Here is a 14,610-nt window from a genome sequence, read left to right as displayed (position 1 = left end):
ATGTTGTACTTCTAGAACTAATATAATGTCAATTGTATTTCAATAAAAATAAAAGATGGCATTAAAGAGATAGGAAATGCCCATCTTGCCCTCTTCCTCAGAGCTTTCTGCAGGAATACGATGGCTAGAGCACCAGCAGCCATCTTAGAACATTAGATAATCATGAGAATTAAAATCATCCACAACACAGCAAAAAACTAGAAGGAGCCTGAGCCCCTCACACTGCAATCGCCCTTCCACTACCTACCTCTGGGCTTCTCACATGAGAAACAAATCCTCTTCCACCTAATTTAAGCTACAGAGATTTGCGGTTTTCTGTCACAAACAATTAAAATTAATCCAAACTAGTACAGTGTTTTCTTATACAATAACTTGAATTAAAGTTATTTTTTAATCTCAAGTTTAAGTAAAGAAAAGGAGCAAGATTATGTCCATGGAATACCTAAAAAGCACAGAGAAAATCTTCATATTTTGAAGAATTCAGCATGTAAAATTGGGATGTCACCCTGGGACCCAGCCCTGTGTATGTATCTCTGGGAGTATCTGTTTGGTTTTAGTTATAGCTTTCTGGTGGTTCTTACCACAGCTCATCTTGACACCCTTAACTCACAGCTGCACATACCATATCTCTTCTTACCTAAACTGCTACAATTCTCATTCTATGTCCACCAGACATGGCCCCAAATTCTGACTCTTCCTTTAGTTCTGTGACCTTAAGGAAGTTTCTTAACCTCTCTATGCCTTTCATCTAAAAAACTGGCACAGTAATATCTTACTACTTATAATGAATTTACACATGAGGTATTTATTTTATTTATTAGTTCTTAAAGTAGATACTTAGAATATTGATTTTATATCTTCCTTTCTAACATTAGCATTGTAAAACTATAACTTCCTTTCTGAGCAATGCTTTAGTTGCATCTACAGATATTTATGTGTTAAATTCTTATTAAAATTTAGTTTGAAATATTTTCTAATTTCCATTTTGACCCAAGGGTTATCTAAAAGGTCATTTTAAAATTTCCAAATAGATAAGGCCACTATTATCTATATTATGTATATTAATTCTTAATTTACTTCCATATGCACTTGAAAGTATGGTATGTTTTGCAGTTAGGGATAATCTATGAATATTAATCAGGTCAAGTAGTTGATAATTTCATTCAGATTTTTTACATCTTCATTGATCTTTCTCCCACGTAATTGTTCTACCATGAGTGAGAAAGAATGTTAAAATATCCAAATATGATAACAGATTTCTTTTTTACCCTATTATTCCTGACAATTTTGCTGCAATGATTTTTAAACCAAAACTATTTATTAAGGCTAGGCATGCAGGAAGTGCTCAACAATTACCACGAATAAACAAGTCTTTCCTCTTCCTCACCTTACACCTTTTTTTCTGGTAACTTATCAAATCACAACATTGCCACACTCAGAAAACGATAGATTTCCAAATGTATTCCTGGCTTCCATACTTTTATCCCAATTGACTCAAAAAAAATTTAAAGACAATGTGTGCTTTGATTTCAATATCAGTGACTGCATTAAATTTCACTTTACTAAAGTACTATTACATTTGTATTCATAAATCAATGAAAACTACAGGACTTAGCTTTCAGATATTTATGTCTTTAATTTAGTAATTAATATCACATTCTTTCACATAAAAATAAGATAGTGGATTTCCCATAAAATATCTTTGAATCCATAATAATAAAAAAATATTTGGGTTATTAAGCAGATTCATTGATATTGCCTCTTGGTTTCCCTTGCTCAAAATCCTACAAGTCTTCCACATCACATTGAGAATAAAATCCAAAGTCTGTAAAATGACCTGTTAAAAATATGATCTAATGACCGGCATGTCTCCAATCTCATTTTCTACCACCTCTCAGTCAGTCTAGCCATTGTTGCTTTTTTTTTTTTTCGGGCCTTCAAGCACGGCATGGCAAAGAAGATCCCACTTTAGGACCTGGTGGTTCTTCCTGCCTGGATTATCGTTCTACCAGATATCCACCAGGTTAGCTCCCACACTTGACTGGGTCTCTGCTCCCTCCTCAAACCAGTCTGGCCTGACTCCATAACACAAAATAGCAAACAGCATATTTATGCACATCCCCTGACATACTCTTATATTTACTTTGCTTTCTCTTCATAACCTTTATTACTCACTGATATTATATGCTTTTTATATTTGTACATTACCTGCATACCCCACTAAAACATAAATGCCATAAACATGAGGATTTTATAACTACTGTTCACTGTTAACACTAAAGCCCCCAAAAGACTGCCTGTTTCATAAAAAAAAAACATTTGATAAATGTGACATAAATAAACTCAGGAAGTTGTCCTTCAATTATGTGCGTGTGTATGTATGTATGTACCTACACTCGTTTTAAGAAAAATCTTGGTCCTCCAAACACATAGGGCCCACAATTATAAGAGATATTCTTCAAGATAGATCTGGCTATGGCTTCATAGTTGATATGCTAAAACTTAAAACTATGAATTCACATAACAACACAATTCCACAATTGGCTATACCCTTTCTGAAACTATGGCATGTTTTTTGGCTTTATACAAATATAATAGTAGAATAGAAACAACCCATTCCAATTTTCTTAAAACAACTCATGGTAGCATACAAAGAATCTGAAATACTTTACTTACTTTAGGACATAAAATAATTTGAAATTATAATACTAGTTTAAATAGGGAAACGAAACTCAGGTATGAGTACATTTTATTCACTGGCTATATCTACACCTCTCTTTAGACTCTCAAAGGCACTGAATTTTCAAATACAGAGCTGGGTGCCTCGGGCTTTATCTTGCCACTTTTGTGTGATTTGCATTTTACTGTATTTATTAAATGTAGTTATTCACCAGCTATCATAGAAACCACATGAAAACCTCCTTTGTTGAAAATAGACTATCCCAACTTTATATTTTTTAAGACACAATTTTCAGTAGTATGATCATGTTTTGCACTGATCTTGGGAATGAAATTGATCAGTAAGATATCTTTGTATATCAATACATAAATGGATGTTATTTTCTTTTAAACAAATGTATAGTAATTAGGCATATTTTCTTATATGATTTTGATTATTGCAATTGATGGCTAAAGAAAGAAACCAAAGGTCTATTTTATCAAGTATGAATCACAAATTGCCCTTTTAATCAGTGTTATTGTACAGGCAACTCTCAAAATATTCATAGACTAATTACACATTTTATAGATTACAGAAGCCTGGCAGTTTTTGTCCCTTTCAGCGACTTGCTCTTTAGAAAAGTTGGCTGTTGATTAGCACCATTGTAAGAGCAGGAGATTCCGAAGCCTTCTAAACACACATAAGTCAATAAATGCTGGCTATCAATGATTCAGCAAAAGAATAAAAATCTTGATGAAAAGTGATTGAAAATATTGACCAAATGAAGATTCAGGAATTATGCATGGTTTTCACCTATTAATTCTTGCTGAGTATTTATGCTTCCCTTGATCTCCATGAGCAGGAAAAAATATAAAATTTTCTGAAATTAAATTCTTTGTGATTCAATTTACTACTTGTTTTTCATATATTCCTTTCAACATTGTATTGCACTGGAGTATTTTTTAAATTTTTGCTTGATTGTAATGTAGAGGGATATTCGAATATATTCAACTACAAACTCTTTCACATTGAAATATTTCAATAGTCCTATGATACTATAGCATAATATTACATATCATACCAAGTGATGTTCTTGCAGGTACTGCATCTTTATTGATCCAAAAAGACACCCAAGAAAGAACAACTGTCAGAATACACGGGATGTAGGTCTGAATAGTGAAATATCCCATTCGTCTGCTCAGGTCAAAAAAAATTGTCATAATAATATAATCCCCTAGAAGAAAAGAAAAGTTTTATTTTTGCTATTAAAATACATAAAAGCATAGGTTTGAACCAATAGATTTAAATACAAAGCCGTTTGATGCTAGCATCATTCACTGATTGGTGTTTCCTTACCAGAGATGGTGTGAGAAATTTCAGTTGAGTTCCGTAACCCTACAAATGCAAACTGATATAATCTCCAGTATTTAGGATCAGCCACTTCTACAGAAGGTTTTTTCCACTTATACTCAATTTCATTTTTAGGGTACCCATCTAGATAAAAAAATTAAAATATAGAGTTTAGCAAGATCCAAATCTGTCACTGTTGCAATACCATTATTCAAAGACAAGTTCTTTGAAATTCATTTTTGTATGATAGGATATGTCAAATATAGAAAATACAGCATAAAATATATGTGTATAGTTTAAAAATAACCATATAATGATCCAATAATGATAATCCATGCCACTCCACTTAAATCAAAAAACAGAATCATGCTGGTTTCTTAGGGAAATTCATGTCCCCATCCCAATGTAGTAGTCCCTCACTCAATTAAATGTAACCACTAACCTGATTTCTGAAATCAGAAAATAGATGTTCCGATATGCATTTCTGAAACATATAGCTTATTTTAGGTTCTTTTTCAACTCCACTTGATTGGTGCCATACTAGATGCATTACTTTATATTTTACTTCTTTTGATGTGATATTTGTAATAGTCATCCATGCCAATGTACATAGCTTTAGTAAATTTCTTCCATTGTAAAGATGTACTGAAATTTACTTATCCATTTTGCTATTATAGATGCTTATAATGTTTCTTGTTGACTATTACTAACAGTGTTGTTTGTACCATTACCATGCATGCCTCACAAAATACATATACACAAAATTTCTCTGGGACATATATCTATATATGGAAGAGCTAGGTCATGGATGGCATAGAATTTCCACTTTATGAAACAGTGCCAATCTTCTATTCATAGAGAGCATACCATATATTCTCTCACCAGCCAGTGTGTGAAAATACATGTGGATCCACAGTCTCATTTAACTTGATGTGGACAGCCTATTCTTACTGGTCTCAAAGTGTATTTTATTTCACATTTTCCTTATTATGAATGAAACTTAGTAATTTTTTCATATGTTTATTAGATTCTTGGGTTTCTACTTTGGAGAACTGCTTGTTCTATTACCTGTTCTTTTATTGGATTTTCTTCCCCCCACCCTTTTTTTAGTCTGTTATCTACATACTCTGAATACTAGATTTTTGTTAGTTACTTGTGTTGAAATGTAGTTGCCTAACATGGAGGTGCATTCTTTCAAAAAATTTTTGTTTCTGACACAGGTCAGGAAAATCCACAAGGGCTTTTTAAAGTAATCGAGTGAAGGAAATTCAGGCTGAAAATTCATGTGAGGGTGGGTCGGCAATTATATCCTCTCAAGGAGTTATTTCACCCCTAGTATGCTGATTGCAGAGGCAACTGTTCTTTTAGACTTTAGTGGGTGGGTGTGTGTGTGTGTGTGTGTGTGTGAGAGAGAGAGAGTGTGTGTATATGGGGGAAGGGGAGGTTATTCATGTCACCCTAAGCTCCCAGCCTTTGTAACCCAGCTGTATGTACAAATTATGTTCTAATAGATCTCTAATCCACAAATCTGTCAAATTCAAAGCTCAACTTTCTGGTTTCATTTTTATTGCTTCAATTCTTTCCTGGTGATTACTCACATGTTTTTGAGAAGGTTTTTAATAATATAAATTTTAAATTGTTTTCAACAGAAGAGTTGGTCTACCATATTATAAGAACAGAATCCACTACCAACTTAAAAAATTTCCAGAACATTATATCATTTTGTACCAGGATCTCTTCATCAGCCATGATAAAATAGCTGTCATCTCTCCACTAACTTGTTTTAAAAATCTGTTTTCTCTTTTCTTTTTTCGCGTTCTGTCTTGTTCAATAGGCTCTAACCATCTTGCTTTTCCATAATCTCTATTTTTTTAATTATCATTGTTGATCCAATATAGTATATAGGAGTGTGGGTAGAAATAAAAACAGTGAGCTCATTACTTAATTACTCTAAATTTCATGATATTGACTATTGAAATGGGGATATATTGAAATATTTTGAATATATTTGTTGCAAAACATTAGGAATAGAACACTCAATTCTCTACTGGATCGATATGGAATACCTGAAAAAAGTTAGCTGTGATCATTATGTTTATGTAGGTGACAACCAATTGAATTCACAAGGATAGAGTATTAATTTCCAACAATTAATTTCCAAATCATAGTCAAAGAGATATCACACCAAAGATGTAGTCATGGTATCCAGAGGCAAGTACAATAATTGCTACATTTTCAAATATTTTCATATCAACTATTCTTTGAATGTTGTATTCATCAAGTCTTTGGTATGATTTGGCCATTTTATTCATTAAGAAGTTAATGTTAGAAAATCAAAATAGTGAGATAGATTATAACTTTAAAAGGATATTTTAATATGACACAAATCATTAAGAAAAGCCAAGAAAATTCAATAAAAGCAACAAGAGATATTTGGGGATTTTTGTGAGTGAAGAAGCAGGATAATACTTGTGAATATATAAAATGTAGTGTGAATAGATTTTAGTATGTAATATACAAAGAAGTCAAATTTCAATAGAAGGAAAATAGCACTAGACAATTTGTGGATATAGGCAATTATATTTCTTAAAATCATTTTACACGTTTTTAAGACTTACTCATTTATATATTGTCTAGAAAAACCTTTTATAAGATATATATGTAAATATGTCAGTAATTATGAAATAGAATTGATATTCATATAGAAAGGTAACAATTATTTTCTTGAAATAAAATATTTTTATATCAAAATTACTTAGTTCTAATCATTTCTCTGTATTTCAATATTTCTTTCAAATAAAATAAACTTATTTCTACCTTGGCTTTTCCAACTCATTAAAGTCTCAAAGATTTAGTATTCATCTAGTAAATATTATTCACCAAACCAATCTTTGAAACATATTTTAAAATCCAATGTAATAAAGTTAAATCTTGCCTCAGGGAGACGAATAAAATTTGAATCAACATTTTATTCATGGGAGTATTAAAACATTTGAACACTATCTTCAGGACTACTTTATTTAATCAAAATAGGAAAAGGCACTAGGATAAAACCAAAATTTGTAAGGAATGAAATAATAAAATATACATTTACTATGCATTCATTGTCACTTTTTAATTCAAAAGCCAGAAACAAATATGTCATTTGTAATTATTTTATCTGAGAGAAAAATATAATCCCCACCTCAGAAAATTATATAAATTGCATTTATCTCACTTTATTTTACATTTTTAAATAAACAGGTCTGAGGCTAAAATTCTATGAACTTATCATGCATTTTGTCACTTACAGCTTGAAAATTCCAGCGGACAGGAATGTTCATCCATAGGAAAGTTATGAAGCTGAAGATAACATTCTGCATTAATTGTCAATCTATTTAAATGAAAAAATAAATATTAAATAATAAGTAATTTCAAGCATTAAAAATCCTTTGTCTAATATTCAAGAATGATTTTGGCCTGTAATAGCAGTCTGTGATATACTAGAAAATAATAATAATTATAATACTTCAAAGTTTTAAATGTTAATATTGTAACATTCATAAGTGAGTATGAAAATTCTAACATTTTCCTTTCCAGCCAATTAAGCTCCCACTATATACATTTCAGTAAATCTGCTTACGGTTAAAACTTTATACTTCAGGATCACAAAAACACATTGCACACACACACACACACACACACACACACTCACACACAATTAACTGAGTATACAGGGTTATGTAAGGTGATTGTTTTCTCTTAAGTTTTCATGAACATCTTTTCACTAAGGATGATTCTTAAGATTAGTATGATCCTTGATAAGATGTGTTAAGATACATTTAAGACAACGAATTAAATAAACTTGAATCTTATATACATCAACCTTCATTTAATCCTTTCTTAAGGATGCTTTATTACATTATTGAAAATTTTTTAGTAGATTGGGCTCCTAGAGAAAATCTCAACTATTTGCACCATAGGTTAAAACACATAATGCTCACACCACACCCTCTTTTGTTGCAGGGTTGGGGAGGGAAGGAGGGAGGAATCAAGAGATTTTTCTTGTTTGCTTTTCATTCCTTTCATATGCTAGTTACTCTGAGCTTTAATAAAAGTTTCCAAAGTATACCGCGATTTTAGATTTTAGTGTATGAAAGGAACTCCATATTTCTTTCTTTGTAATACTGAAAAAGGAAAATTTATGACTTGACCAAATATTAGTATGGAAAATAAATTAAAGCAGCTATATTTTTTAAAACAGTATTACCTTAAAGTATATAAAACTCGTCCATCATTCCAAATTCGAAGCAGACGATTAGGAGTTGTTATCCAATGTGCATCAGATTTTCTTGAGTTTCTGAAGAAAGTGTCAGGAATCCAAATTTTTCCTACCATATTACTGTTAAGCATAAGCACTTTCATGGTACTATTGAATTTTAAACGACTATCAAACCAGGTTTGGGCAAAAATTATATCTATTGTGTATTCCTGAAAGATAAAAAGAAAGGTAACAACTTATAATATAGTAAAGTCACTACTTAGACTTTTTTTAGATGTTTTCATTTTTACATTATAAAATTTCTGTAAGTGAATAGCACTGAAACTCAGTGTTTTCAAATAAAAAATATGCCATTACCTTAATTTTCATTTTTAATTATTTGCCTGAGTCATATAAGATAAAGTCCAAGATTTCTAGTAATAACTGTTTCCTAGTGAGGCTTCATAATTGTTTTGTAAATTTTATTCAAGATTTTATAATATGTAGTATATAGTCATTTAATATAAAAGCAAATTACCTTAATGTCAACAATTGTATCAATTTTTGTGACATTCACATGGAGCATCGGTTAAAAAAATCACAAATAAATACAAAATCAAGATGCAAATACCAAATTACCTAAAATCCCTTACATTTTCTTTTGCCCAAAAAATTAATTACAATTATTTAGATCTGCTGTTCTCAAAATTTTCAAAGCACACACACACACCCTTATTAAGCGCTTTTAACATGCCAAGCACTGTATGTTGAGTTTTGTATGTATCATGTCATTAAATCCTTACTGCAACCCTGTGAAATAGGTACTGCTATTTCACATTTACTGAGCAATATAGAAGTAAAATAATTCTCCCCACATCACAGAGGTAATAAGTAAATGATAGGGAGACTGAATCACCACAGGCTGAATCCAAAATCCACATCCACGACAACCATACATAATGGTGGTCATAGTGGAGCCTGATGGGTGCTGGTATTAGAGCACAGGCTGTGCCCATTATCAGCATGTGACTGTAGATAAGAAATTCCAGGGTTATGATAGAACCCTGGAGGAAGTGATTAGGTATTACCTACCTTTGTATCCTGACAAAATGTCTGCCATATTATAAGCACGAAAATTGATTTGATAAAATTAATGAATAAGAATGCAGTAATTATCGATGCTGTTGAGGAAAGTGATTATGTATGTGTACAACTTTGATATTAAGAGAGACAGAAAAGAGTAAATTGAAAAATATGAAATAGTATATGAATTACTTGTTGTGGGAGAGATTGGTTGCTCACTTTCGATGTAAGGCTAGCAACTGGCCAATTTACATGGACGGACAGGTTTAGTGTAAGAAAGAGAAGTGTAATTAGGAGTTTGACCAATTGAATGAAGATTTTTTAAAAAGGTAAAGAGAATAATAAGTACACAGACTAGGAGTTAACTTGTTATTAGGAAAGTTGTATCAAATCCTAATTCCCAGCAGAATATTTATAAGTATAATTTACTTGACTAGAATATAGAGGAAATAGAATAGATAAGCAATATAGAATAGAAAGGAAAACCTTATTTTATGTATTTTGGCGTTTTATTTTTATTTATTGAATAAATTTGACATGTAACATTGTATAATTTAAAATTTTTTTTAATGTTTATTTTTGACAGAGAGAGAGAGAGACAGAGCATGAGCGGGGGAGGCGCAGAGAGAGAAGGAGGGAGACACAGTATTCGAAGCAGGCTCCAGGCTCCAAACTGCCAGCACAGAGGCCTACGCGAGGCTCGAGCTCACAGACCGCAAGATCATGAACTGAGCCAAAGTCAGACGCTCAATTGACTGAGCCACCCAGATGCCCCCATCATTGTATGATTTGAAGGCATACAGCATACAGCATACGTAAAGTTACTTTGATATATTTCTGTACTGTCAAAGATTGCCAATGTAGCAATATTTATCATATTACATAATTATGGTATATTATTGTCTATATTAATTATATTGTACATTTGACGTCTATGGCTTATTTACAAACTTACTACAAGTTTGTACCCTTAACCACCTTAACCACCATCATCTTATCTATTTTAGATGAACAGTGTTGCAATTTGGGGAAGGCAAGTACATATTAATAGTTAAAATAAAACCTTGGTTTGTGAGCATATTCATTCTGGAAGCATGCTGATAATCCAAAGCACCTGTATATCAAAGCAAATTTCAAGAGCCATTGGATCAGTTGTGATCCTGTGATGTTTGACATCACATACCACTCGTATTGCAGGACATCGCTCATTTGTCAAGTTAAAATTTATTAGAAATGTTTTCTTGTCTTGCAGAACACTCACAGAACAAGTTACTTGCAATGCAAGGTCTTATTGTATTTAAAATCCAACAGGGGCCTAAACATTACACAGTTGAAATGTCCTTTATAAAGGGGTTAAGAAATATAGATTAATTACTCAGGATAATTTGTCCATATAATGATGTAATATGTGATCATTCAATACTCTATCCATATATTTAGTGTCTAGTATCATCTAGCATCTAGCCAGTCAATTGTTTTGCATGGATGTGAAGATTTGAAGTCCTTAGGCACAAAAACACTCACATCATGATCTCCCCTTCACATAGTTTTGATTGCCATGAGGTTGCCAGAGAAATTTAGAGAGGGAGAGATGACTGAGATTTAGTTTTTTCCAACTGAGTATGGAATGGCACGGGATCAAATTGTACTGTGGAATATAGGCTGAAGTTTCTTTTGCAACCAAGTACCTTCCATAGCCACAAACTTGCTGATGTTCACAACTCAAGCTGAGTTGTAACACAAGACATATCTCATAATACATAATACTGAAGTATATTTACTCTGTAGATGCTTAATCATCTCACTAAGGAATATGAATGGATTAGGCATGCATTATTGGGGGTGGGCGGCGAAAATGGGTCCTTCCAGACAATATCAGTGGTACTTTCTCCCTAAATCTTGTGGAAAATCCTTGGCCAGCTTTACAACAGTTATCTTTAACCCCTATTCTGACCTCCTGCTTCCCAGGCCAGATGTCTTTTCTTTAGAATAAATTATGATTTATCGAAGCAGCCTCTTCGACTGACACAAATAATTAACTACTCAGAGTCTAACTGTAACTTGTGTTAATGACATGGTTTCTGGTTTTAATAGCAAATGCAAATAGAAGAATGCTCACGTCTCTTCTCTGGTGGATCCGAAAAAGAGTATTTAATAACATTATGTGCCAGAATTATTTTGTATTTTTGGATGGAATCAAACAGTATAAACTGCTTAAGATAACGGATAAGGCTTACATTCCTGCCAGGACTATGGCTTCGCAAAGCTCCGACATTGGTTGGTAAAGGGGACATCATGCTACCTGATATATACTTGGCTGCAGTATTCCTAACTAACAGGGCATTAAAGGCTGCACTTGAGAACTAACATGTCTAGGGGTGGGATTTAGCAAGCAGCTGAAAATCCTGCTTAGCAGCTGACAGGATCTTCTTTAGAATACCTGTTGATAAAACTGCTAATTGCCATTGAAAGAGTTATGATTTCTAAAGAGTAAACTCTCCCAGGAGAGAGTCTTGGGGGAAATGGGAAAATTTTTCTACTCATAATTATTCCCTCAAGCGAGGACCAAGAAGAGAAAGATACAGAGCATATGTCTTGATAATCCAACCTTCCTAAACCCGTTGCAGATGCTAATACTTTCAAGCTCTTTTAAACTGCTAATCCTTAATAAGTGCCTCACTGAGATAAGAAGGTCATTAAAGTTTCTGCTACTTTATATGTAATCGAAAAATCCAATTTCGTTTACTCATTTGTATTAGTACAACTTCCAGAAAGTGATCAAACTGTGTTATTGTTCTTCATGTTCTTATTTAGAAGCTATAATTAACTGGATAATAAATAAGTAAAAAAAAAAAAAAAAACAAAAACATGAAAAGGAATGTCCATTCACTCAGGACAAGTACAATAGCTTCTAGGATAAACAATTTGAAATAAGGCACAGTACATTTAACATTTGAGATCCAATGTACATTATGAGACTTACTTTTTTCCTTGCTGAGAAAACAGTTAGCTGTTTAGCTGAGAAAACAGCATTCATGAATAAAGGCTAAGAAGTGAGTCATTTTATTTTTAACTCAATCAAATCAAAGCATAGTTGACGAAAGTATATGTCTTGTAGTCTTCTTACCACATGGTCAGACTTGCAGTTATGCACTGTGTCTCACAATTAAACGTACTAGTTTTCAATACTATTGTCCTAGTAATGGAAGAAACTTCACACAAAATGCAGACCTACATAACTAACGTAGGTGTATAATTTCATCATGAAGTATGTTTGATCCTGATCTGGTCTTCACACCTTGGCATTAATCTCTCCCTAAACCATCTATTCCCGTGGTCAAAATAGTAGTATACTGGGCCAAATAATGGTTATCAATATATTAGATGTGAAGGCTACAGACATGTAGACAAAAGGTACAGGCATAGCTAATCCACAGTGCAAATAGCTTTAGTGGTAAAAGTTCATAGGTAGCTGCTCCACTTTGCTCAGTTATTATAAAAACACCAATTCTTAATACTATCACAATATGGGGCGCCTGGGTGGCGCAGTCGGTTAAGCGTCCGACTTCAGCCAGGTCACGATCTCGCGGTCTGTGAGTTCGAGCCCCACGTGGGCTCTGGGCTGATGGCTCAGAGCCTGGAGCCTGCTTCCGATTCTGTGTCTCCCTCTCTCTCTGCCCCTCCCCCGTTCATGCTCTCTCTCTCTCTCTCTCTGTCCCAAAAATAAATAAAAGTTGAAAAAAATTTTTTTAAAAAAATACTATCACAATATGGTTAAGTATAAAGCTTGGTGCTATTCTATTTTTCAACTAGAAAAAGAGATAAGGAACAAAGAGGATCTGTCATGATAAATCATTGAAGTCATCCAGAAATATACTGAGAATCAAAAAGTAGACATGAATCCTGGGTTCTGTTACCAACCCTTTGGGCTCTTATTTTTATGACTCTAAAGGTAGATTTTCAAAAGAACATAACATCATGTGCATTCACCAATTAACTTTTTAAAAATATTTTTCAGTGATTAAGTTACTTCTATATTGTTCTGGGTTTACAAAGATGAAAATAGAGCCTTCCTGTTATGAATATACTATATACAAAAAATAAAAAATTAGAAATTAATAAAACTTAGGAAACGTACAGATAAAGAGAAATGGAGACAGTAGAGGTGATTTTCAGCTAGGGAAATTTGAGGAAGACTTCATGACAGAAGTAGTATTTTACCCAAACACTGAAGGATATATGAACATTCAGATACATGCTGGGGTCGAATAATAGAAGTGGGGAGGAAGTAAAGAGGTAGTAAAGTGTAGGGCATAATGGGGAAAAAAAACCTTAAGTGATATACAATGAAAAACGTAGTGTATTTTGTGTCCATCAGGAAATGTGCATACCTCAGACACACAGAAAATTCTACATCTGTAAGAGTTTTTGACAACAATTACCAATAATTGACTTCGAACCTAGACACCACTCCATCCCCATGTACTACTCAACTGAGTGTTATGAACTGAAAGCCCTAATATTCCGTGTGTTAATTTTATGTATCATGCTTAATCATACATTTCCTGCTAAATATTTATTCTATAATATTCGATGTACAATTTCAAAGAGTAAGACATCAATCTTAATATGATCACAGACAGCTAAACCCTACAAAGGATACATATAAAACAAAATTCCCACTCCTTAAAAAATGTATAATACATACTGTAAAGAAAGAGTTAGATTCTAGATGTATATAATAAATAACCAATAATCTGGCATGGGAAAGATCCTTACAACCCTTATGAACCTGTTTCAGTCAGGGCTCTCCAGAGAAACAGACCCCTTAAGATGGATGGATGGGTCAATGGATGGTTGGACAGAGAGATAGCCAGAAAGGATCGATAGATTTACTTAAAGGTAGTAACTGATGAAATTCTGGGGTCTTTCAAGGCAAAAACTGGCAAAGCAGGCCAGCAGGCTGAAGAAACAGAGAAAAGTTGATGTTTCAGTCTTGAACCAGAGTCAGCCTGGTGGCAGAATCTCTTCTTCCTTGAGGGACCTCAGTCCTTTCTCCTAAAGCCTTATCTGATTGAATGAAGCCCATCCACATTACAAAGCATGAGCTGATTTACCCAAAGTCTACTAATCTCAGTGTCAGTCACATCTAAAAGGTACCTTCACAGCAACATCTAGACAAATATCTGGGTATTATACAATAGCCAACGTGACACATAAAATAGACCATTGTTATACAGTTATAGCAGTAGGAGTGCGATATTCATGGATTCAGGAA

At 33.1% G+C, this 14,610-nt stretch overlaps 1 protein-coding gene across 1 annotated transcript in view; it reads right to left on the bottom strand.

Annotated features, from left to right (window-relative positions):
- The window catches only part of GABRG1 (gamma-aminobutyric acid type A receptor subunit gamma1), a 71,487-nt gene that overhangs the window by 16,224 nt on the left and 40,653 nt on the right, over positions 1 to 14,610 (bottom strand). Inside the window, exons 4-7 of the mRNA XM_003985410.6 lie at positions 8,259 to 8,479; positions 7,300 to 7,382; positions 4,016 to 4,153; positions 3,741 to 3,893 (exon numbers count right to left, since the gene is read on the bottom strand). Of these exons, the coding sequence (XP_003985459.1) occupies positions 3,741 to 3,893; positions 4,016 to 4,153; positions 7,300 to 7,382; positions 8,259 to 8,479 (595 nt within the window). The remainder of the gene's footprint in view (positions 1 to 3,740; positions 3,894 to 4,015; positions 4,154 to 7,299; positions 7,383 to 8,258; positions 8,480 to 14,610) is intronic.

Source organism: Felis catus, chromosome B1 (assembly GCF_018350175.1).
Source record: "Felis catus isolate Fca126 chromosome B1, F.catus_Fca126_mat1.0, whole genome shotgun sequence".
Classification (NCBI taxonomy): domain Eukaryota; kingdom Metazoa; phylum Chordata; class Mammalia; order Carnivora; family Felidae; genus Felis; species Felis catus.
This window is presented reverse-complemented; position numbering and strand designations above follow the sequence as displayed.